A 25,631-nucleotide genomic window follows, 5' to 3' on the forward strand; every position below is an offset into this window, starting at 1 on the left:
GATGTTAGTGGGTTGAACTAAGGTGGTGGTGGTGGGAACGGAGAGTAGTTATGTGTTACAGCCCTTAGATGTGATGGGAAAGGAATGAGCTTGAGAACCATGATTTTAAATAGCTGATAGCTCCTGTGGATACTAGTGGGCTCCTGGGAGTCAGTGGTGCTAAGAGATTTGGTAAGTAGTGGAGTGTGGAATTCAGGGTTATAAATGGAGTGCGCTGAGCTGAAGATCCATATCAGGGAGAACTGATATGTAGTAGGTGAGTTCCTTAGTGGTGATGTGGGTGGGTACTCTAGGATCTGTTTGATGAACTGTTTGGCTCTTGGCCTGTTGGGGGAGGTAGGTGGTGATGGTTGGGTGGATAGGATGATATCTGGCTAGAGAGCTTAGAATCATGCTCTCCAAAAGTGTGATGCAAACTGAGAGCCATGGCTGCAGATCGTGGTGTTGTAAATGGAGGCCAGGCACTATCTGCATTGTTCACGGGTTCTTTTTTCCCACCACTGACAGTATTTGAATGGAAAGACGAACTAATCAACTGACAAGGACTAGGGCATTAGTTGGGGATGGAGGAGCCAACTAATGGGAATGGTGAATGAAATAAAACATGGTATTTTAATAAGGTCTACTTTCACATGACTAGGAAAACAGTGTTGGGGCAGGCCTTAGAGGAAGTTCATGATGATGGTTTGGAATGTGGTGGTTGGTGAGGAGACCCCAGCTTGGCGCCTCAGCATATTGCACAGACTTTAGCAAGCATTGAATCGCCTGGAGGGTTGGTTAAAGCACAGATTGCTGGCCACACCTTCAGGGTTCTGATTCAAAAAGGCTGGGGGTGAAGGCCAGGACCTTGTATTTCTATTAAATTTTCTGTTGGGATGCTGCCTGTGAGGGACCATGTGTTGAGAATCACTGACTGCCTTATCTCTCTCCTCTGTATGGTAGTAATTCCACCTGCCTTACAGAGATGTGGGATCAAATGAGTCAGTGTGTGAGATAAGTGTTTAGCACATTGTGGGCAAGAGATCAGTCTGTGTATTACTTATTTACTGGTCAGTGATTTTCAAATATGCTGTCATGCTAGCACGGCCATATCCCTGTCCTGGCAGCTGGCTGTCAGGTGTGGACAGAGAAAAGAGAACCTATGAAGTACCCCATGGGGATGTAGTCTTCTATGACAAAACCAGCAGCCACTGGAGCTGTGGATGAGGTTGGTGAACAAGGCCTCCTGAAGCCCAGCCAGCCCCTCTGGGTTCTTATACATGTTACCTGATCAGAACCCTCTCTGTGAGTCAGTGGGCTCGGTCCTATCTTGATCACCTGTTATTCACCCCCACCTCTTCACCCAGCTAGTGAGTCATTGGTACAGTATTTGCATTGATTAGAAAACTGGCCTTTGTCTAACCCAGCCTCTGCAGTTCATCTTGTGATCTCAAGCATGTTGCATGACTTTTCCCTAAGCACGGGCTTTGGCTGCATATGCCCCAGTACCAGAATGTGGAATCTGGACCTCCAAAGTTAGGAAAGCTAGGTAGATTCTATTCAGGTGAGAAGCAATATAGCATAGTGGTTCAGAGCACGGACTCTCAAATTGGACTCTATGAATTTGAGCCTAGTCTCTACCACCTACTAGCCGTATGGCTTGTCTTGGGCAAGTTACTTGTACTCTTTATGCCTCCCTTGTCTTATTGGCAAAATGAGGTCAACAATAGTACCAGTCTTATAGGACTGTTGGGAGGATAAATGTAAGTGCTTAGAATAGTGCCTGACATGTAACAGCTATATGTGTCAGCTCTTATTAGTAGAATTACTGCTAGTATTATTCTGACTGATGAGCCTCACAGTAAGCTATTGGGGTATATAGCAGGTGGCTGGGAGGTAGGCCCTTCTTCTCTGGGGAGCATAGAGAGAGCCTGCAGGCCCTTTATCAACATAGTGGACAGAGTCAAGCACGATTTTTTCCCCCTCCAGTGGAATAGTAAGTTGGACTTGGCACCCATCCACTTCCCTGCCCTCCCTCAGTGCTGCCTCTGGGGAACCTTTCCTGTACACAACCTGAGATTTGTTTAAATTAATTTCATGCCTGACCTGTGGTGGCGCAGTGGATAAAGCGTCGACCTGGAAATGCTGAGGTCGCCGGTTCGAAACCCTGGGCTTGCCTGGTCAAGGCACATATGGGAGTTGATGCTTCCAGCTCCTCCCCCCCTTCTCTCTCTCTGTCTCTCCCTCTCCTCTCTAAAAATGAATAAATAAATTAAAAAAAAAAGAGCCTCCTAAAAAAAAAAATTAAATTAATTTCATGACAGATACATATATATATACAGGTAGCTACAAAGAAATCATTTGGTTGCTGGCTGCCCTAAAGGGTCACCTTCACAGAGACCACTAATATCTGAAGTTATTGCAATTGAATATCTAAAAATGTTTGAACTGAGGTTGATCCTGGGTCATGTGCACTTAGAGGTAGACAGAGGTGTGCATACCCTGGGTGAAGATACAGTTTCAAAGACTTCCTGTCTTCTTCTTTTATTGGTATTATGCATATTTTTAAAATTTAGCTATTAGTAAATTATAATTCACTGTGCCACTCCCCCAATAAAGAATAGCAGTATTCATTTTCAGCCTCTTTTCTACATTTTAATTGCTTTGGAGTCTGTGAGGATGGATGAAGAGGGACATGTAGGTAAAAAATCAGCCTTTTAAAGCTCCGATTTTTTTACCCTTCCTTGTCCTGAAACTTCGAGCATCAGCTCTCATCTGTCAAAGTGTAAATCAGCAATTAAAACCCAAACAGCCAAATGCCAAAGATGACCCGAAGCACAAAGCAACTGACAAACAAGTCCGGACAAATCGACGGGTAATTTATAAGCTTTGCCCTAAAATCTAATTATTTGGCAATTCGAATTTGCAGCCAGCCAGGGCTCGGCAATAAATTTAACCCGCCATAAATTATTTAGGAGCAGGCTGTGGTGTAAATCAAAACCACGAGTGTTTGTTTAAGAAATAAGCTCCTTGTGCATAAAATGTCTTTTTTTTTTCCCAAGGAAGAAACTGTTAAGCGCACCATGCCCCATCTGTTGCCCAGTGTACCCCTTACTTTTCCCTCTCGGCTTCCCTTGTCACTGTGGCCAGGAGACTCCTAGATATATTGGAGAAAGGACCTACCTTTCCGTGGGACTTTTATCTAGAAACCAAGTATTTGGATAAAACCCATGTTTTTTTTTGCCAAGTACTACTTTTTCTACCTTGTGGTGTGAGGTTGCTTTTGGATTTTATCAAACTTTTCTGTTCAGGGACACACACTTTTTGGAGTTTTCTTCAGAACGTGAAGAGAAGGGATAGATGAGTCGTTACTGCCTCTAAATTAAGGAAATACCAGTCCCTAGGTTGAGAGGGGAAGCCATGAAAATGATCTGCTCATTCCCTCATTTCACACCGGACTACAGAACCATCAGCTTAGGCAAAGGAGAATCTGTGCTTTGGAAAAAAGGTCTGTAAGCACACTACACTATTAAACCCTCTGTTCCATTCTCAAGAAATTCCAACTGTTTAACCTAGGTCCCTCCTGTTTAAAATCCTTTTTTTTGTTGTTCTGTCTTCAAATATAATCTTATCACTACAGACACTTTAGTTGAAGGGAGTTTGAATACCCTGTAACCAACCTACACATTTATTTCTTGTAATCTACTGATTGTGGGTGTGAAATTTCATTTGAAATGCTGTTACAGTTTTGTCCTCAGTTTATCAAGAAAATCTCTGGGGTTCCTAGTTGAACAATTAGAAAGCAGCTGCATTCAGAACCTTTGCTCCAACTTAAACCTCTGCTCACTTAAAAAGGTAAAAGAATATTTACTTGGTTCTTCTTTTTATCTGTCTTCCCTCCCCTTAAAAAAAAAAAAGACTTTGTAGCTGGCATTTTATTGAGAAAGACAGCAGGTACAATTGATTTAGAATCATGGATACTTTGAAAAACCCACGTTCTAATAAAGCTTTGCCTTAGTTGTTAAGTTGTGGCCAGTTTGCATGCATCATCAACTTTTTGGGTTCCAGTGCTTGACTTTAGACAGCCCAGTGGTTTAGACAACTTGTGGACGGTATAGGAAGTGGTCGGCAAACTCATTAGTCAACAGAGCCAAATATCAACAGTACAACGATTGAAATTTCTTTTGAGAGCCAAATTTTTTAAACTTAAACTATGTAGGTAGGTACATTGTTACTAATTTAATTAGGGTACTCCTAAACTGGCCTTTGCTAAAAACGTCCTCAATCTGATTGAGCTGCATGTGGCTCACAAGCCGCGGTTTTCCGACCACTGGTGTAGGGTGACCAACTGCCCCAATTTTAGCCCTGGAAGTCCTGTGTTCCAGGAAACCCTTGGTCTGGAGAAACAGCAAACTGGGACATTGGTGGTTTTTAGCAGTTGAGGGAGGATGAGAAACCATTTAAAGGTGAGAAGCAAGTGATCTGGTAGAAAGTGCTTTAGAATGTTCTATGTCTGGGTTTAAATTCTGGCTTACCATCTTTGTCACCTTGGGTAGATCACTTCACCTCTCTGTTCCTGTGGAGAGCTCTGCTAAAGCAGGGTGTTTTCTGTTAGAGCCACGTGCTTGGTCTTGCCATTTAACAGCCCCTTTATATGTCTACACACCAAAAGTTGGGAGAGTAAAGTCTGCGTGTTGGAATGGAGCTGGTTGCTGGAGGTGCAAGCTCATGGTCCCTGCCCTCCCCAGGCATGGAGCATAGTGCCACCTGTGTCACTGCAGCCGTAGTGGAAGCTGTTCAGTAGCAATTCCTAAGGACTTTCTGCCTGGAATAGTCCACATTTATTGCTCTGGTAACTTGAGAGCAGCTCTCTTCCTAGGAGATAGTAGACTGAGCTCCCTAAAGACAGTCTTTCAGACTAAAAGAATCAGATCTTTCTTAACCCTTCAGATTTCGAAAGCTTCTAGTCATACTGTTGTAAGTTTCCTTTTCCCCATGTGGAGTCCCAGCTCTGTCCCTTAGTAGCAGTATATCCTTGAGCAAGTGACAACTTCTTTTTGGGCCTTAGTTTATTTGTAAAATAGGGATAATGGTTCCCACCTCATGAGTTGTTAGGAGGATTCAGTGAGATCATTCCTGTTAGCATTTAGCAGAATATCTGCCACATAGTAAACAGTAGGTGAATGGAATGAAGTGATTTCATTTTCCACATGTCTCCAACAGTGTTGAGGTTAACCTCTCTCTACCCTTTCCCTAGACTCTGAGCACCTCACAGAGAGGAGTCACTTCTCAGTGTATGTATCTGTGTCCACACCCAGCCTGTCTGGTAAATAGTAGGTGCTTGATAGTATTGATTTATGACCTGATGATGATGATTATGATGATATGACCTATCTTCCAGGATTAATGAGGGTAAAATGGGAAAATATATTGAAAGCACATTGTAAACTGAAAAGCCTAACACTTGGTATGTCTCTCCACTAAGATACTTATCATAGTGCAGTGTTCATTATTTGTTCACGTATCTTTTCTGCTCACTAGTTTGTGGACTTCTCCAAAGCAGAGACTACAACTTAACTCTAAATCCCACTCCACCACCTGTCTGGTGTCCTGCACATACTATCGTAGATGCTCAGGTGGTTGAACTGAATGCAAATGACATACAAATTTAAGGAATTGTGAAAGTATGAATAGAAAAAGAAAAGAAGTTCTTTCCCTCCTGGTGCTACCTTTATACAAGCAGACACTCAACTCCTCCTTAAAGAAAAATAAGAAGATCCTTTTCATCATTCTAAAGGAATAATGAAATTGCGGGAGGGAAAAAGAGAAAGGGCAAGGATAAGTTTCATTATCAAAGCAGCTGCCCCAGAAGCTGGCGTGAAAGCACGTCTTCATAAGCTCTTGAGATTAATGTGACCAACCTAGTACTTGGGGTAACCTCTCTGAGTTACCCCTCTTTTTCATGGAGCCGAGGTTGGCTTGTTCTTCCTCTCTGAGAGGGTGACAGTGAGCATGAGCAGTTAGATTGGCTCCATTTCCCCAGGGGTGAAGAAGCCAGCAGCAGCCAAGTGAGGATGGAGCTGCAGTGGGGAAACCCACAGACCAAGTTTTCAGAGAATCTACTGGGGTGGGGATGCGGTGCTGGTCAGAGAGGAGCTGAAGCGCTTACTGTTTTATAATAAATACTAATGAAATTCTAGATACATAATAACATTTCAGATATCTAAAACAAGCCATGTGCTTGTAAAAAAGTGGAAAGTGATCAACTTTAAGCCATAAATTCTTGGTAATAGAGGGTTTTTTTCTATTTGTGTTTGATAGATATTTTTGTTTCCAGAGGAATGTCAACTCCTAATTTCATAATGTATCATGGGCTTAAGAAAATTGAATTTAATAAAAGCCAGAGATGAATGGCATCCTTAAAGGTCCCAACACTTGTCTTTATTAGCAGGACAAACTGCAGGTCTCCAAACACTGCTTCTCTTGAAATGAAAGTTTAAATGAAAAGTACAGTTGTGTCACAGGTTAAATTTCATTGTGGGCCCAGCTAACATTGTTACTGAGGAGCTGGCTGTATTTGTTTCCTGAGACACCAGGGCATCCAAACTCACCAGGCTGTGGAGCTCTTTCTGTTGGGGAAGTATTTTTTCTGCTTAGTGCGAGTTGAAGGGTTACATCAGAAATTGAGGAGTCAGATGAGCTGCACCTCAAAGTTGGCTCTTGGAGATCTTGGATATCTGATTTTTTAGGGGGACCAATATGTATTTTGTGTGTGTGTGTGTGTGTGTGTGTGTGTGTGTGTGTGTGTGTTCCTCAATTTTGTTTTTCAGCACCACACTCTTCTGCCTGGCCAGTTTTGTGTGCATTGTGGGGAATAAGAGGCCCAAGGAATTGGGAAACACATTGAGAGGAAGAAGCATCACTCAGCCTAAGCAGCAGTCTGGGCTTCCTCTCTGTTCCCCCTTGGCTCCAGCCTTGTTGCCTCTCTGCCCTTCCTATTTCGGGGGACTCTTGTCAGCTTCCCCATCTTTGGATATCACCCCAGGGAAACCAAGCTACCAGAACCTTTGAATCTTCATGAACTCTGACAACCTTCATTTGGTCTTCAGTCCTGCAGTAATATGTTGGATAAAAATAGATGCTTTAAAAACATGCCTGATAGTAGTGGGTCAATTTAGGGGGTAGGGGAAGGACACCTGGCTGCCCTGGGTAGCAAGGAGATCGGCCATATCTCCTGTCTTTCCGCGTGCCCGTTTCTGAGTACAGTCGGATGTCAACAGCTTCGCTGTTGCTGATCTAGGCTTTCCCTGGAGAGAACCAATTTGCCTTGATTTCAGTGATACTGGAAAGGTCCTTTCCAGAATGGGGGACCCAGGATAGGGATGCAGCCGGAACTGACTGCTGGAACCACTGAGTGGGCAGAGCCCCCCTTCTCTCCCTCTCTGCAGTGGAGGCCTTTCTCACATGCTAATTTTACTCGGAGGATTTTGCTTTTATTTATTTATTTTATTATTTCCTATTTGTCTCTTCCAGATGTTTTCAGGGCAGTTTTTTTTTGTGTGTGTTGTAAACTAATTCCATTCATGTTTTAAAAATTTATGAAAGCGCTAATAAAAATGTCAAAGTAGTAAAAATGTTAGCTTTTCCTCTGCTTTGATTAAATTTTGCAAACTGTTTTTGAATATTAAAAAGCAATAATTTTTTTTATTCTCTCTGCTCGCTTTCCCTCTTCTCTTTGGTGCATGTGTGCTCTCTCCTGCCCTCTCCCCCCTCTGGTGCATTCCTCCCTTCCCAGGAGCGATGTATGAGGCTTGCTGCACAGCCAGCGTTCTGCAAGCCTGTTTGCACATCAGGACCTTGGTGCTGTGCATCTCTATTAAATAACGGAGACAAATTAATCTTAGAGACACCAAACAAATTGTCACTCCTCCTTCTTCTCTTCCATTACGTTCCAGTGGACTGGGAAGGGCTGGTTAAGTGATTTGGAGTGGGGGGGCTTGTTGGGGGTAGGGTTTACTGCCTGAAAGAAAGGTGGGAGGCACTTGCTCCCATTACTCTTACTCAGTTTTCTCTTCTTTAATATCTCCTTTGGTTTTATTTATTATGTATCTTTTTTTTTGTAAAAACAAGAAATTCATTAGCTCTGTTTAAACTTCATATACACTGTACATTAGTCTGATGGCTGGTTATCTGTAAGGCTGGAGACCCAGGCCCCTTCAGGGCAGGGGCCTGGGCTAGGGAAAAGAGGGGCCTACTTTTAGTGAGCAAGCCTGTGCTAGAGAACCACTTGGGGAAATTGGAGCAGCTTGTGCTGCCGTCTTCCTTCCCCTTTTCCAGAGATAATGAGGATGGGCCTGTGTCCGGTCCCTGGAGCTTGTGAGGATATTCACAGTGGGCGGGTTAGGGCTGTAACTGAGTTAGCACTGCTTCACTTACTCAGTCTGGGGTTTGGCCTGGCAGAAGGTAATGAGTTCAAAATACTCCCTCGTCGTTAACTTTGAGTTATTATTTGAAATGGTTGACTTAAAAACAAACAAAAAAAACAACAACTTATTTTTCCTCTTCTATGTCTTTGCCATTGCAGGAAATCATCGAGTTCCCCATCCTGAAATTAAATGGCCGGACCATGGAGATTGAGTCTACCTTTCACATGTATGTCCAGCCCGTAGTCCATCCACAGCTTACTCCCTTCTGCACAGAGGTAAGGGCCCTGGCTCTGGGCAGCAAGGGCTACTAGGGCAAGACCTTTTGGATCATTGGTATACCAGCCAATTAAGGAAAGTTAGGTCTTATCAGCAGTTAAGGCAAGTGCACATTGGACCCAGCAGTTGGCTCTTTACAAAGTCTGCTGTTCCCCTTGGGCCAGTCTGGTCATTGGAGACCCAGGGAGAACAGCGGCACAATCTGTCCCAGCTTCCCCAGTATTTCCCCGTCCTTGTAATCCCTCCCCTTCCTGGTGACGGGGCACTTGGAGTCTAGGAGCAGGATGGTGCTTCTGGGGCTCAGATTCTTTTCAGTTTCATTTCCCTTGGGCCTCTTGGTAAGAGGTGACGATTTCAGCTTCTTAGAAGAAGAGATTCAGACTTTCTAAGCTTTCTGGCGATGTTTCGCTGTCTTTGAGAAAAGGGGTCCTATGTGAAACATTGGTTGAGTTTGTGGGAAGCACACTGAATCAATGAGGAAGGAGAAGGGCAATCCAAGTGGAGTATGAGCACAGCCTGGCCAAGGCTGAAATGTCCTTATCTTTGTCTTAGGCTGATACTATACTTAGCCACCTTATCAGCAGGTTAACAGTGGCTCCATTTTACAGACTGTGAAACCAGAACTAACTGAGATCTTCATGCTTGCTGGAGGCTCAAATGAGCCATTGACAGAAAGGAGGCACCCTTAAGACTCTCATGACTACATGGAGAGCCTGCTGTGGCTGCTTTCCCTGTGATGTGTTCTGTGATGCTCTCTGGTGGCCACGGGCTGTGGTGAAATCACAAGAATGGTCAAGAATATATAGTAACAGAAGTGATGGGAAAACATGAGTGTTTCTAGAATTCTTTTAGAAATTTGGGGCTAGGGTTCATTAAAGACTTCATGCCTTCTTTCAGAGACCTACTTTTACATATGAATGAAACAGGAGGAAAATTCTTGAGTAATCTCAAAACAATCTCCTTGGTGTGAAGGAGGCTGGAGAAGGGTCTGCCTGCCACTGATAGGAGGGCTCAGTGGGCTCTGAGGCTGACTTAGCCCGGACATGAGGTCCTGAGGGTCACTCCTGGGCTTGGTGCCAGTGTTTGCTGCCTGACTTGGGTGGGCATTTTGTTGCAGGCATCCATCTGCCAAGGTGTGTAGTCTCTCAAGCCTTTTGTTGTTCCAGGTAAACGATAATGAGGTTCTTTGTGTGTGTGTGTATGTGTGTGTGTGTGTGTGAGAGAGAGAGAGAGAGAGAAAGAAAGAAAGAGAAGGGAGATAGTGAGACAGACTTCCACATGCACCCTGACTGGGATCCACCTGGGCAACCCCTGTCTTGGGCCAATGCTTGAATCAACTGAGCTATTTTTAGCACTGAGGCTGATGCTCGACCAGTCGACCAGCTGAGCTATCCTCAGCACCCAGGGCCTATGCTCCAACCAATTGAGCCACTGGCTTCAAGAGGGGAAGAGGGCAGGGGAGAGAAGCAGATGGTCATTTCGCTTGTGTGCCCTTGGGAATTGAACCTAGGGCATCTATACATCGGGCCGATGCTCTATTCACTGAACCAGCTAGCCAAGGCAGATATTGAAGTTCTTGTTCCCTTGGGGCTTACTGTTTTTTTCCCCTTTTCCTGGGAATTATCTATATCACCAGGGAGTGTTAATCTGGTTTTTTTTTTTTGCTGCTTTTGAAAAATCAACATTTTAATGGTGATGAAAATCCCCTTCCTTATGAGGAGGGAAGGGAAAACTTTCCTTAAACCAGCCAGTTACTTGAGCCCTCCACTGGCCTGAAAATGTAATGTCTTTTGTCCTTTTCTTCCTCTTCTTTGTGAGTAGCTTCCCCTTGGGGGATCCTGCTCCAGCTAGGCTGCTTGGCATAGACAAGGAGGCCAAAGTTTGTCATGGTTGCTACCTGTTTAGGGATGACGCAGAGCACTGCTGGAACTTGGCCTGGGTAGGAGTGGATGTTCCATAATATTGGGAAAAAAGATCTTTAGAGTAGTGTTGCTGCTGCTTTTTATTTATTTTTGTTTATTTGTTTATTTTTTTAGTGAGAGGAGGGGAGGTAGAGAGACAGACTCCCGCATTCGCCTAGACTGGGGTCCACCCGGCAAGCCTGCTAGGGGGCGTTGCTCTGCCCATCTGGGGCCATTGCTCTGTTGTTTAGCAACCAAGCCATTTTTTTTTTAGCGCCTGAGGTGGAAGCCATGAAGCCAGCCTCAGCGTCTGAAGCCAACTCGCTCAAACCAGTTGAGTCATGGCTGTGGGAGGGGAAGAGAGAGAGGGAGAGAGAGAAAGGAGAGGGTGATGGGTGGAGAAACAGATGATCACTTCTTCTGTGTGCCTTTACCAGGAATCGAACCCCAGACATCTGCAAGTCGGGCTGACTCTCTACTTCCTGTTTTTTGAGGAGGAGGGATTGTGGGACTATGATGAAAGCTATGGGAAGTTTCACTCATAGACACACACAATTTGGATGGTAGTAGGCATGGTGGTGTTGGGAAATCCTTGTTTTGAAAGTGAAAGTATGGTTGTGCTGCAGGCCTTTAGTCTACAATGTCAGGGGTCTCCAAACTTTTTACACAGGGGGCCAGTTCACTGTCCCTCAGACCATTGGAGGGCTGCCATATACAGTGGTCCTCTCACTGACCACCAATGAAAGAGGTGCCCCTTCCAGAAGTGCAGTGGGGGCTGGATAAATGGCCTCAGGGGGCCGCATTGCGACCCGTGGGCCGTAGTTTGGGGACGCCTGATCTATATTTTGTCTCAGGCTTCCAGAGCTCAAAACTCTCCCTGACCTGGTCCCTGCCTTTTTGTCCAGCCTCATATCTCCCTGCTTCATCCTCCCCTCATTTCCTTCATTCACAGGTCACCCTCTCATAATCCACCTCTGTACCTGAAGGTCCTTCTCCTGGATAATGCTCCCACTCTCCTTCCCCAGCCCCTACTTGTCCCCTAGGACTCTGCTCAGAGTCACCTTCTCTGGGCAGCCTGGAAAGGCTGGGTTATGCTCACCCCAACATAACACTGATCGTATATATCATACTGTAATTATTTATCTGTCTGCCCACTAAACTGTGAGTTTCTTGAGAGCAGAAACTAGATCTGATCTATCTTTGTCCCATCATTAGGGCCTGGTACCAAGCAAACACTTAATATGTGTTTCTTAAATGAATGAATATTGTCAAGGAATTATTCAACCTCCACACTTGCTAGAATAACTGTACTGCTGACTTGCTGTGTTGAGTAAGTAGAGTCTTCTTTGAAAGACGTCAGATCATCTAAATATTGCCCTGTCTCTGCACCATGTGGAGCTGCTGTGCAGAGAGAGGCATGGACACAGGATGGGGCTATTCTCGGACCTCATCCAAGCTGGCACTAGCTGCCTTTCCAGCTAGAGGAAATCTTTTGTTAGGAAGTATGAGGAACAACCCAAAGCCCTTGCTTGTGCCTAAGCAGCTCCTCTGGTAGAATTTTCTCTCATGCACAAGAGGTTTTTAAGAACTCAGGTGTGCATACACACACGACACGAGTACACACATGGGCAAATGCTTGTGTGGAGTGGGGAGAGAACGGCTCAGTGCTGTCAGCAAGAGGAGGGATTCTGCTTTGGGTGAGTCTGTAGTGACATACGGGCACTCTTACTGCTGTGTGTGGTGAATATGTTACTGGCCTTCTTGAGGTCCTTTCTTAGTTTCAGGTGATAGTCGGCCTAGAGACATGGTTCTTACAGAGACAGGATGGGATGGGATGTGTTTTATTCTTTCTCAAGCCCTTTCCCTATCACCTCTAGAATCTGCTCCAGCTCATCAGATCTCTGTGTCTAGCAGCTGGACTGCCATACAGTCCCTGACCATGGGCAGTCTTCTGTCATTGTCATTATTGTGAAAAAAGTGGAAAAACACCCATGGTGCTAAATGCCAGTAAAGGGCTTTGTCTTGCACCTGTACTTATAAAGGGTGAGATTTATTGGTCTCTTTGAGCAAGAAAGAGTGGGTCTGATTATCAGATTGCACACCAGAGACAAGTGCTTATGTAATCAACAAACTGTCTTGGTGTCAGAATACGATTATGTTGGAGATAAACTGTGAAAGGAGAAAGTGCTGGATGCTGACATTCTGTTGGCACCAAGTATCCTGGGCTGCTTCCTGTAGTTGCTAGTATTTATGATGAAGCTGGTTCATTCCTGGACAAAGCCCTTATGTGGGTAGGGTATCTCAATAACCACCAGTCGTGTTATCTATCAGTCAGGGTCAAAAGCCCCTCACCTTGTGGTTTCCGAGTTTGGAGAAGCAGGAGTTAATCTGTAATCCCTCAGTGAAAGGATCCATAGAGCACACATAAATTCTTCCTCTCACCTCTCCTGCTTTAAGTAGTTAAGGTCTCTGAGTTCTGTTTAGCCCGTGAGCCCAGGTTCTCAGCTTAATAATACTTGGCTTTGCTCTAGTACCTTTCATTGTGAGGATGTGAAAGCTTTTTACAATTATATATTAATCTAAGTGGGAATGAGCTTAAACTGTAGCATGAAAGATTTAAGTTATGCCTAAAGTAGAACTTCCCAATATTGGTTTTATTAAATTGTCTCTCTTCCTCACAATTTGTGGTATAATTCTTTCAGGTATCTTACCTGTTGTCAGTATCAGGTATAGGGACTGACTTTTTAAACTTCACTCCTCTTCATTCAGTTCCTTGGCAGAGCTGATAACACAGTAGTCCATCCTTGGAGGAATTGACACAGGGGAATGAGGCCTCCCCCTGGAAGGTTGCCTCCAGTTGAACCAAGAGCCCAAGCCCCTGTGTTTCTGGGGGTTAAGTCCTTTAGGAAGTGAGCTGTAGCCATGTCTTGCTGGACTACAAGTTGTATGGGAAGCAGGGGGAGAGAGGGAGCTGAACTTGCTAGATTCCTCCCAGCCTGATGATGATTCTAGGATTGCTGACCACTGGAGAGGAATTTGGGAAAGCCGCGGGATCCTGGAACCCCAGCCTTTACCCTAGGGTGGGAAGAGGCAGGCCTAGTCTGTAGTGAGAGCTCCTACTGAGCAGCACCCCTGCTTTTCCTTTTTGGTAGAATGATTTTCTTTCCCAAATGAGTGATTTTCCTAGGGCCCAGAGCAGGTGCTTCTGGGGTACAGAGATGCTGACCTGAGTGCCATCTCCAAGAAGGGTTCTTGGCAAGGGTGCCATTGGTTTCCTGAGTGTCTGGAAGCCCTTTGGTGTTCAGCTCATCTGAGTGGCCCTAGGTGGGAGCCAAGAGAAGGAGTAGCCCTACCCTTGCCCCAGAAGCTCAGACTAAATATGAATCTGGCACACAGACCCTGGAGCTTTCCAAGAAGTAAGAATGGCTGTAGGCCCTCTTTTCCAGGATAGTCCTGACCCAAAGCTCCAACTCATGGCTTGGCCCTAGAAGAACTAAGCAGGAGAGAAGCTGGGCCAAAAAGGGCCCACTGGTAGTAGTTAGTCTGGCCATGGGAACTGGAGTTGATAACAAGTCTCTGGACTCTGAGCCCTGTGTGCCTGAGACAAAACACAGGGCCACTGCCCTGCTCAGTGTGTGGCTGTGGAAGGTGTTCAGGCTCTGGGTGCTAGTGGGGCGGGGCACAAGAGGCCTGCTGAGAACACATTCAGTGAAGTCTTCATGTGTTTCTTCACTGCTGGCTCCCTAGTTCCTAGAATGGGGCCCAGCATGTTGTAGGCTTTCCATGAATAGTTGTTGACTAAATAAAAGGAGTTTTAGCACTCCAAGATTAAAGCTGCTGACCCAGGGCTCATCTCCTCCTCCACCCCTCTCCCCCAGCCCTCAGTAGATAATCTTTTCTTCTCTTTGGCTCAGGCCCTCCCTCTGCTGGGCAGTTCTTTGGTCTCCCAAGCAAGGAAAGGGTGTGGAGGTGCCAGCTGGGTGGGCATGCTGTGGGTTAAAGCCTTGTGAAACAACAGTGTAGTTAATCTTTCTAATTTATTTTCCTTTTAGACCATGGGAAGTCTGTAGGCAGCAGCTGTTACCCAATTAAAATACAGATTAATATAAAAACAGTTTCTGGAATATAAAATAGAGTGGCTGTGTCCTTACACTTCCTTAAAATACCACCTAATAATGACTTGATGAACTACAGAAACCCACCTAGAGGAACTCAGCGTTCTTAAAATGAAAATTTCTTCCCTAAAAGGTGTGTATTACCATTCCATGTAAGTCGCTATGAAAATAACCTTCCCTCTTAGTGCCAGCGGTTTCTGTGAGTTGCGTATTTGGTATTCATTAAATGTAATTATAGTTTAATTGGAGTTTAATCCAACACCCCCCGAACACTTAAAAAAATAGAAGTTTCCAAGCAAGCCTTCGATGATATTCTCTGTCTGGATGTAGACAGGGCACAGTGGGCATGGCGGTTTTCAGCTGACTTCAGTTTTGTGGACAGCACCTCCTGCCTCATACCCTCAGGGCAGTCTGTTCTAGTCTGTGCTTGAGGGATATTTTCACTTCAAAACAAAACAAAGCAACAAGCTTGTTTCAACCTAAGCCTGACCTGGGTGGAACATAGGCCTGAGAGTCAGAAATTCTCTAGACCAGGTTTGCACATTAGACCTTTTAGCCTGAGTTTCCCCATCGGTTAAGGTGCCTATTTCCTGCTTGGCTGGTTGGTATTGAGGGCCCAGGTATGCTGGGTGAAGGGTGGATGCCTGTGGGAGTCCCCTGGCCCTTCCTTCACTGGCATTAGAGGGGGAAGTGCTGGATCTGGAGGCCCAGAGAAGGGGTGCACTAGAAACCAAGTGTGCCTGTCCTGTGTGATTTTTCTCTGAGTCCGACAGGACCCTCTGGGAAGTTTGGAGGTGAATTTACTTTAGATTGTAATTTGTAGGGAGTAATTGAGCCTATTGAACACACAAGACATAAAATCTTATTATTTTTCCCAAATGAAAGCTGAAGCAGGTCTGAGACATACCCTGTGATCAGTACGTAGATGTGTATCCCTATTTTGGGGCAGGGTGTTGTTGGGAAGTTTACAGTGTGTCCTGGGACTTGGTTCCCAAGGCTTCGGTCAGGTTCTCAGCCAAAAGCAGTACAGGTCAGAGCTCTTTATAGTAGAAGGAGAACGACAGAAAGGGAAGGATTCAGTCCAGCTTTGAGTTTTCCATCCATTGGTCTTTATTTTTTCTTTCAGCTCACCGGGATTATTCAAGCCATGGTGGATGGTCAGCCAAGCCTGCAGCAAGTGCTGGAGGTAGGTTGAGTGACCTTTAATTCCTGACCTTTGACCCCTTCCTGCTGCTTTTCTCTCCCTCCCCTCCTGAGAATGTCGCTGTGTAATTTGACTATGATTATGGCTTGATTAGAATAACATTTGCTGTCACATCAGTGACATGCTGTTGAGAGTATTGAACCATTGATCTGTCATCTCCAGCTGTTCCCATCAGGGTTACTGACAAGATGTCCGAGTGCTGCCAGGAGGTGTGTGGAAGGCCCCCACCCCTTCCTGCGCTGGCCAGTCCTGGGCAGGCTGGGGAGTAGGGGAGCTGTGCTGCGGCACTGTGGGACTGGCCCCTGGGACTAGAGGTGTTTTTGTTTAGCTTTAGTGTTGGCTTCTTGTGGCATGTGAGCACTTCATTAACTCACCCAGAACTCCCCATCGATGGCTTTTGTTTGCTGTCAGCTCCTCTAGGAGGTGCGGCGGGCCCGCCTGCCCCACTGCAGCTTGCCGCTGGACGCGTTGTGCCTGTCAGGTGCAGTGCCTGTACTGGGTAATGATTCCTAATCAGAATAATTACAACAATTGCCTGTGTGAGGGAAATCAAATTAAAGGCTTTAGAACCCTTGGCAGAGACCACACTTCTAGGATGTTCTCCTGAGGGAGCTGGAAAAGGTTAAGATGCAGCTTCTTGTGCTCCAGCCTAAGGGAGTGAGGGAGGGCAGTGCTCTGCCTCAGCTTGTCTCCCAGCCCCCTCTGCCTGAGGCTTTTCAGAGAGGGAGAAGACCCCTCTTTCAGGCCCCCCCTCCCACTTAGTGGCAGGAGAAAAGGCCTGTGGATCTCCTTGGGTGCTTTATTTATCTCGAAGACCAGTACACCCAAAGCTCAGCCCTTGTGAAAGCACAGGAGGAGCAGAGTATCTGGGGAAGGACAGCGCACATCTGCATCGGAGGTAGTTAGCTTAGAGCAGGGACAGTCAACCTTTTTATACCTACTGCCCACTTTTGTATCTCTGTTAGTAGTAAAATTTTCCAACCGCCCACCGGTTCCACAGTAATGGTGATTTATAAAGTAGGGAAGTAACTTTACTTTATAAAATTTATAAAGCAGAGTTACAGCAAGTTAAAGCATATAATAATAGTTACTTACCAAGTACTTTATGTTGGAGTTTCGCTAAGTTTGGCAGAGTAAATCTTTATGAAACAACTTACTATAGTTAAATCTATCTTTTTATTTATACTTTGGTTGCTCCACTACTGCCCACCATGAAAGCTGGAATGCCCACTAATGGGCAGTAGGGACCAGGTTGACTACCACTGGCTTAGAGGAAGGAGGGTGGTGGCCAGGAGAGGGAGGAAGAGCTGTTTGTTTAGCCAATAGGGCCTGTCCCACAGTGGAGAGAAGCACAGACTGAATATCCTGGGGCTCATCAAGATGGAGCCAGGGCCGGAGAAACTGGTGTAGGCTCACCCAGTGGCAGAGTGTGCATCCTGTCCCTGACAGTGTGCAAACCCAGGCTCTGCCCAGTCGGGCCCTGGGCAGGGGCAGGGTTAGGGTATCTGAAATAGATTGGGAGAAAGATAAGATGAGCTCTGAGATGTCTCCCAACCCCACTGACCTAGATGGGACCTGGCTCCTGAGGGAGGCTATAAGATAGATACCTTGTCCCTATGCAGTGTCTCTGTTTGGGGTCCTGGGAGGAAGATGCTTGTTTTGGGCTAGCACTAAACCTTGGCTGGGGGTGGTGGTTATGAGTTTGTTTTCCTCAGAGGTGCCGGTTGAGGGGGAGAGAGATATGGTCTTCAGAAGGCACCCTCCTGTGGACCCCTGGCCGGCTCTGAAGAAAAATGCTCAGAGGGTTCCGAGTCTTGCCCAGGAGGCTCATTCTACTTCTTCAGCATACTTTGTAGGAAGAGGGAAGATTTCTGGCATCACCCGAATGGGGACTCTTTGGCAAGATAAGGAGACCAGATGAGGCTCTGCTTTGTCTCACCCTAAGTTGGTTATAGAGCTAAAGAGCTACCTTTTTGTCCTAACCAAGGCCCTGAGCCAGGTGGCCAGCTAGGTGTGTGCCTGATTCATTTGTTCTTTTAAAAAAAAATCTTTTTCCTTAGCTCCTTTGGCCTGGCCATCCCCACACATCTCCCTTGTCCAGTCTGGAGCCATTAGGACCGTCCCGGAGAGAGGATATAGGAGTGAATGGTGGTCATTCCTTCATCCCAAAACAGGGTCAATGGATGGACTTTCTAGGCACCTGAAAACCTATTTATCCCTCCCTTTCACACTTCCTCCCTCCCTCCCTCCCTCCTATTAGCCATCCACACATTCATCTCCCACCCATCCAGCCATCTATTTATCCATCCATAATCTATGCATCGACCCATCCATCTACCTGTCTGACTCATTTGTTCTAAGTAGGCTCAAGCTGGGCTTCTCTAAACCTTTAGTAGCTGGGGCTGAGCAGGGCTGGCTCAGAAGATTAGGATTATTGGTGGTTCCTCCAACCCTTTATCCATTCAAACTGAGAGGAAAGGAAAAGGACAAGCCTAATTCCAAACATGGTATCACTTTCTGAGCAGGTTCATAGTAGAAGGTGCCCACTAAATATCTGCTGCATGAGTGAATGGCCTAGGCCCTAAGCTTCCAAGAACCGTAGTGAGTGTCAAGTGTTTCTTATGGTGAAAGCCTGGACTTTCTGGGTATTGCCTCCTGACAGTTCTGTCCTAACCTCCTGTCTTTTCCAGGACCACTATGCAGGAGTTGGGGCATTGGGGAGCCACCCCCGCCTCCATGCACATGGGTCACTTACTTGGGGATTTAAGGTCGGTGACCCAGAACGTTGGGTGACCTTGGGGAAAGGGTGTGTGTGTGTGTGTTTGTGTATCTGTCTGTCTGTGCAAAGGATTGGACCAAAATGATTAGAGAAACAAACCATTCAGCATTGGAAGGTCTAGAATTTAGCTACTGGGGAGACCTTTGGGCTGAGAAGGATTCTCTGGTATACTGATTATGAAGAGGATCTGCATAATCTGGCACTGGGCAGCAGCTCTGATGTTTTGCGAGATTGAACTGCCATAGCCATGGACCTAGACAGGATCCTTGGCCCTACTCAAGGACTGCTTTAACACGGGCCAGGCTTCCAGCATCTCTGAGATGTCCAGGGAGCCAACCTACACCTGCCAGAAGTAATCTCACTTCAAGATTCCCATTGGCCCTTCGTTACCTGCGGGGCACAAAAAGCCCTTCACAGTCTGGCCTAACCTAGACTCTAGCCTTAGTTTCTCTTCCTCTTTTCTATACACTGTGGACTGTGGTCACATTACTCCCTACTCACATTTCAATCAGTTGCAAATATCTATTGAGAAGATGCTGTGCTGGGTTAGAGATTAACACAGTGAATAAGACAGATAAGAGTACCTGCCTTCATGGTGGTTATAATTTGGTGGGGAAGGCAGACATTAAACAGATAATTGCTTCTCAAATACAGAATGATTGGGCCTGTGCTTCTGCTTGTAATATGCTTTCCTCTGTTCCATCCTGTCAAGTAAACCCAACCACCAAGCCCTTAATTCATTTATCTTCTATTTATTTATTTATTTATGTTTACATAGATTCTAGGGTCACCCCAAATGCATCCCCACTTCCCCCCTATTCCCCTTGCCTTCCTCCCTGCAGTGCCCTCCCCCCTTCCCTTCAGGTTTATCCCATCCTATCATCCCCTTTTCCTCTGTCTTCTTTTCCTCTGGTTCCTTTGATCCCTCCTCTGTTTTAGTTCCGTTCCTCAGTTCACAGTATTCCTTGGATTCCTCAAATGAGTGAGGTCATATAATATTTTTCTTTCTCTGCCTGGCTTATTTCACTCAACATAATAGCATTTTATCTTCTTTATGAAGCCTTTCTGACTCCTTTTCCTGGAAATGGTAGAGCTGGCCACTTCCTCCTTTTGGTCCTATAGCATTCTGATCACTTCTTTATTGCTGCATCTTTATATTATATTATGATGATCTGCCTTTTCCCACTTCTCAGCCTCTTGTCTATTTTGTGGTAGGCACTTAAATACATTATTGCATTTAATTCTCAAAACAACCTGAAAGGTTAGTCATACTACCTCATTTTATAGATGAAGGAAACTGAAGTTCAGAGGTGTTAAATGACTTTTAAATGACTTCCCATCAGTGACACAGCCAGGATATTAAAGAGCCAAGGTTAGAACCCAGTTGTGTCTGACTTTCAATCCTGCACTTCTAACTTCTGTGCCATATAGTCTTTACAAATGATCCTCCATGTGAGTGGAGCAGTGGTGTGATCTGCTCTACTCCTACTCCATGCCTGGGGATGTCTGAAAAATAGGTGATGCTTCATGAATTCTTTATGATAATTCTGTCATTATATACTGATTTTAGTATTTGTATAATTCACACTTCTAGTGTGAATGCAAATAATAAAACCCATCAAAGGGATGGAGAAAGAGACTTAAAATGTGTTTAGGAGCAATTTCTTTCCCTGTCTAGGTTGAGCTCAGCCTTCAAAAGAATTCACTGGGCCCTGGCCGGTTGGCTCAGCGGTAGAGCGTCGGCCTAGCGTGCGGAGGACCCGGGTTCGATTCCCGGCCAGGGCACATAGGAGAAGCGCCCGTTTGCTTCTCCACCCCTCCGCCGCGCTTTCCTCTCTGTCTCTCTCTTCCCCTCCCGCAGCCAAGGCTCCATTGGAGCAAAGATGGCCCTGGCGCTGGGCATGGCTCTGTGGCCTCTGCCTCAGGCGCTAGAGTGGCTCTGGTCGCAATATGGCCACGCCCAGGATGGGCAGAGCATCGCCCCCTGGGGGGCAGAGCACCGCCCCTGGTGGGCGTGCCGGGTGGATCCCGGTCGGGCGCATGCGGGAGTCTGTCTGACTGTCTCTCCCTGTTTCCAGCTTCAGAAAAATTAAAAAAAAAAAAAAAAAAAAGAATTCACTGAATTTGAATCCTCAATCAGCAGAGGAGAGCTAAGTTTGGTTAATAAACATTTGGTGGAAGAGTAAAATGAATAAGTGAATGATGGAACTGGACTGTAGTCCCTGCTTGGGGATCCAGCCTGTTCTCATGGCCTAGGACAGCCTATGTCTATGCTGGGCTGTGCCTTTGAGAACCATAGGTATTTGTACTGACTTACTGGGATCTGTCCTTATCCTATCTGGGGCAGGCTGCCAGGTAATAGGGGTGTGGAGGGGTTCCCTCCTCCCTAACACCTGGGCTTGTGGGATCTTTCTGCAGGAATTGTCCTGCAAGTGCTTCTGTAGTTCTGAGCCAAGACTGAGAGCCCAGAATGCAGACGGTTGGATAAGGTTACAGTTTTCTTCTGCTCTGATTACAAGCAGCTTATCTGCGTTTTACTGTTGTGGCTCTTCACAGACTCAGGGAAAAAAAAAAGGAAAATCTCATCTGTTCTTGTTGTGTACTTTTCAGAGGGTCGATGAGTGGATGGCAAAGGAAGGCCTCTTAGATCCAAACGTCAAGTCAATTTTTGTCACCTGTGGAGACTGGGACTTAAAAGTCATGTGAGTATGAGAAGGGCTGTTTTGCTGGCAGGGCTTGGAATTTGTGGGACCAGTTCTTGCCTTTTACAGACTTAAATACCCAAGCCTACAGGGCAGCTGGGTCAGGGAGTCCCTGGATTTTGGGGTTGTGTGGAGGAGCAGAGGGCTGGAAGCCCTGACTGCTGCCTCTGGAACAGGGGTGGACAGATCAAGGACTCTACTGGGACTGCTGTTGTTGGGGACTTCCTGCCTTTTCCAGGTCTCACTGCTGAGGACAGCCCTTCAGTTGCAGGGCTACGTGTCATTGCTCTGGAAGGAAGGAATTAAAAGAGGGTCTGTGTGTTTTAACCAGCTGCATAATGTTTATTATTTTAAGTACATTATAAATAGTAACTCATTTTATAATCAGAGGTACTCTTATTATTTCTATTTTATAGATATGAAGATTAGGGTACAAAGAAGTTAAGTAACTTGCTTAAGAACACACAGAGTCAGGATTCAAACCCAGGCAGCCTGGCTGCAGGGTCCTTTCTCTCCACCATTATACTGTGCTGTCCTCTTATCTGGGATACAGTCCACGATAGTCCACCTGAGGGCCCAGTGGTGGGATGAGAGAGGGCTGCTTTTAGGAAGCAGCCTAAGTCACCAGCCTCCTCTGTTCTTCTTTGTCCCCAGTGCCTTTTCTCCTTTGTTTCCTGATCCTGAAAGACTAAACTGGTTCCTTTGCTAGGTTGACACTTCTGCCTCTTGTCTATCCTCGTAGATACCTGGCTTCAGACAGCCCCCAGGGAGCTGAAGTGGGGTAGTGGGGGTGGGGGTATTGTTTGCTGAGGATTGATAGAATCGATAACTCTGTGTTCTTTGTGACTGAAGGTGGCAGCAAGCTGTGTGTGTATGTGTGTGTGTGCGTGTGCACATCTGTGCTTTTGAGGATAGGGTGGGGTGTTGGGAGTAGTGGTTCTGGAGTGACATTTCCTACCAAATCAGGCATTATCTTCTCACCAAGGCCCTTGTTATGCTTTTTGGATTCTGGGCATTGAGGCGAAGTTATGCACCCAGCTGCATGGGTATCAGGCCTGCAGTCGGACACTGACTCTGTAGGTGAGACAGGAGGAAGAACAAGCCCAGGTCACATAAACACCCACACACCTCATCTCCCGCACTGACTGCATTCGTCCAGGTTTGCACACACAGCTCCCGGAGCTCCAGAGGATCTCTGCTCCCAGATAACACTCTTTTGTCAGGGAAATTATATAGGCTGGGCTGATAGGAATCAGAACAGGGTTCCATGAGAGAGTTAGAAGGAGGAAGGCTATTCTTGTTTGGCGTCCTGGGCAGCTTTGAGCACTTGAAGCAGAGAAGGAACTTATGTGGAGCTCCACAGCATAGGAGAAGCTATTCGGGGTGGGACAGGATGCAGAGTGATACCCTGAGTTCCTAGGCTACCCTGGTCCAGGCCAGATGTTCCTCCAGATAGCCTCCTAGGACTCCCACTCTTCTAGTGGTTTTCAGTTTTTGGCTTGTTCATTTCATAAACACATGCATTTCAGATTCATTTGTGTTAACTGTGATTGGCATGTACATACACAAGGTCAGGCAAAAGATGGTTTACATTTGTGAGTACACGAAACAGTTTATTATTGTATTATTACTTATTATTGTATGATTTTCCATATGAACAACTGTAAGCCTACTTTTGCCCCATCTGTATGTGCCTATGACTGTTTTCCTGGGCATGAGGTTGGAAGCTTGTGGCTGGGCCTCCTAAGCTTGGAGCCTGCCCTGTGCTGGCCTGCAGCACCAATTCAGCCATTGTCATGGTGGACCCTGCCAGATTTTGGTGACTCAGAAGGCTGTTCTGTATCTTCACAAGAAGCCATGTAATCAAGAGGAGGAACTGGGTTGTTGAATCTAAGCATATATGAAAGGAAACCAAATTTTAATGAACACATAGCATATGTTATTCACTCCTCCTTTCGTCTGTGGTAGGAGGTTGTATCCCTTTTATCGCTGAAAAAAACAAAACAAAATTAAAAACTGAGGCTCAAATTGGTAAGGACTCATAGCTAGATAGAATTGAATTCTAAGACCACCTAGCTTCCAGAAAGACAAAAGGGGTTGGGCAGACTTTGGACGCTGGTCTGGTTTGGATTGGGAAAGCCAAGGAGGCTCTGCAAGAGTGTTCAGAGGAAGCAGATGTCAGGTGGCAGGCACTGGGGGGAGGACAGCTCCGTGGCTGCCTTTTAGAAGCAGGACTCCGCATAACTGCTGGGAAGGCTCTTAATTAAATGTGTAACAAAATAAAAACAGCCAGAGAGGAAACCTAAGTAGTGCTGCGTGACAGCGCACAGCTTATCGGTGTTCCTGGAACCTCTCGTCAGATGGCTCTCGGCAGAGCCCTCACCTTGTTATGCGTCTGGTAAAGGCTGATGATGAGCCTGACAAGGGTGGTGTTAACCTGACAACCACAACTTGTTAGTGTATGGCTTACTTCTTATTTTGACACCCATTTTCAGATTTAACTAAGTCCAAGAATTCAGCAAATTTTCGTGCTAGTCTCCCAGAGCCATGGCTCCTCGTGCTGTCCTTCCTCTCCCCTAGCCCCGTCTTCCCCAGCCAGCTTCACATCACTTTGGTTGGAAAGGGCCTGATTAGTGAAGCACTGAGAAATGGGAACTGAAGTGGCAGCAGAAATCCCACTGGAGAAAAGAAATCTGCTCCCATCCTAACAAAATCATTTTGTGTCCATCTTTTGTCAAAACTGGATGAGCTGATACTCCAGGTTTATGTGGGCTTTGATGCTACGGTTACAGATTCTGCTTAGGTGGGTTTTAATTTGGGAAGTGCAAATTTAATTTTCTTTCTAAGCATGTTTTAGATAGGACACTTGTTCTGGCATCAGCCCTTGATCAGCTTGCCTTCCCTACCTGCCCTATCTTTGCCTTGCCTTGCCTGGTGTTCCTGAATCTCCCCACAGGGCTTAGTGTTCTTTCACCAGTTTTCTCTCTCTCTCCTTACACAGGCAGGCAGGAATGTCTCTGTAAAGGGGTTCCATCTTTGGCATGGTGGGAGGGTAGGGCTGGTGCAGAGTGAGGGTGACACCTGCACAGGTACTACCCTTGAGGAACTCAAGATTTTAACCGACAGCTTGAAGATCTGGGTTCACCACTGAACAGCGCAGAGTGGCCAAGAAACTAGACCAGAGTATTTCCCAGTGGCCTGTGGGTCTGAGAAGAGGGGCAGATCAGGGAGAGAGAAAGATAGGGGTGGTGGTGGAAATGGAGGGGAGTAGGGAAGAGCTGACATGAGGGAAGGCCTGGCCCTCAGTGCAGTCTGGAAGAGGACCTTTGGAGAAGATCAGGATACTCAGACTCTGCTTTGCTGAAGCAAGATCTAGGGCCTGCTCAGAGTCTGTTGCCAGAACCCTCATCTAGCTCAGCCTCAGCTTCGGAATAGTTTCCTTCCATTGGAGGTTGAATGTGTAAATGCTGGGCTCCATTCCTCATGAGATATGCATACTTCACCACTCTGTTCATGGTAGACCTGAAACATTTCAGGTTTTAGAAAGTCTGGAGATCAGAAGATACTTGCTCAGATTATTCTACTCAGTTTTATTTGGGGGACATGTACTCAGTGAGGATTATTGAGGGTACCCTCAGAGCTGCATTCAATTGGCCAAGACGATTGAAGAGCTGCAGTCACCTGGAGTGAAGTCCCATCGTGATGGAACCACACACTTGGGAGAGAACTGCGGGGTAGTGACTATCCTGTGTGTGTAGGGGGTGGTTATAGGATATAGATGGGAGGCGGGGACCTCTTGGCATCATTTGAGTTGACCGTTTCATCCTTCTTGAAATGCTCTTTATCTTTACTTTTCTACGTCTCCTTTTCCTCTAGCTATTTCTTCAGTGACTTATGGATGCTTCTTTCCTTTTTTCTTAAATTTTGTGTTTATTGAATATCGACGTTTCTTTTATCTCTCTCCCAGTTGTCTTTTCCTTTTATTTTGCACACTCGCACTTACCAGAGTGATCTCATCTTTTGCAGTAGCTTCAGCTATCCTCTGTATGTTGATGTCTTGTAATTTTTTTCTGTAGCCAAGAGTTGGAAACTGACATGGCAGCAGAGATCCCACTGAAGCATCTGCTGTCTGAACTCCAAGCCTTCATATCCAGCTCCCTATTCTCTATCCTCACCTAGATATCTGTTATTCCCTTAAAGCTCAGGGGTTGGTTATCTTTCTCTCAACACTAGACTGCCAACATTCCCT

At 45.9% G+C, this 25,631-nt stretch overlaps 1 protein-coding gene across 4 annotated transcripts in view; it reads left to right on the plus strand.

Moving 5' to 3' along the window:
* Positions 1-25,631, plus strand: part of ERI3 (ERI1 exoribonuclease family member 3) — a 131,521-nt gene that overhangs the window by 24,751 nt on the left and 81,139 nt on the right. For all 4 annotated transcript variants that reach the window (XM_066269382.1, XM_066269385.1, XM_066269386.1 and 1 more), the window contains exons 4-6: positions 8,564-8,680; positions 15,824-15,883; positions 21,291-21,382. In XM_066269382.1, the coding sequence (XP_066125479.1) occupies positions 8,564-8,680; positions 15,824-15,883; positions 21,291-21,382 (269 nt within the window). The remainder of the gene's footprint in view (positions 1-8,563; positions 8,681-15,823; positions 15,884-21,290; positions 21,383-25,631) is intronic.

Source organism: Saccopteryx bilineata, chromosome 3, assembly GCF_036850765.1.
Source record: "Saccopteryx bilineata isolate mSacBil1 chromosome 3, mSacBil1_pri_phased_curated, whole genome shotgun sequence".
In the NCBI taxonomy this organism is placed as follows: Eukaryota; Metazoa; Chordata; class Mammalia; order Chiroptera; family Emballonuridae; genus Saccopteryx; species Saccopteryx bilineata.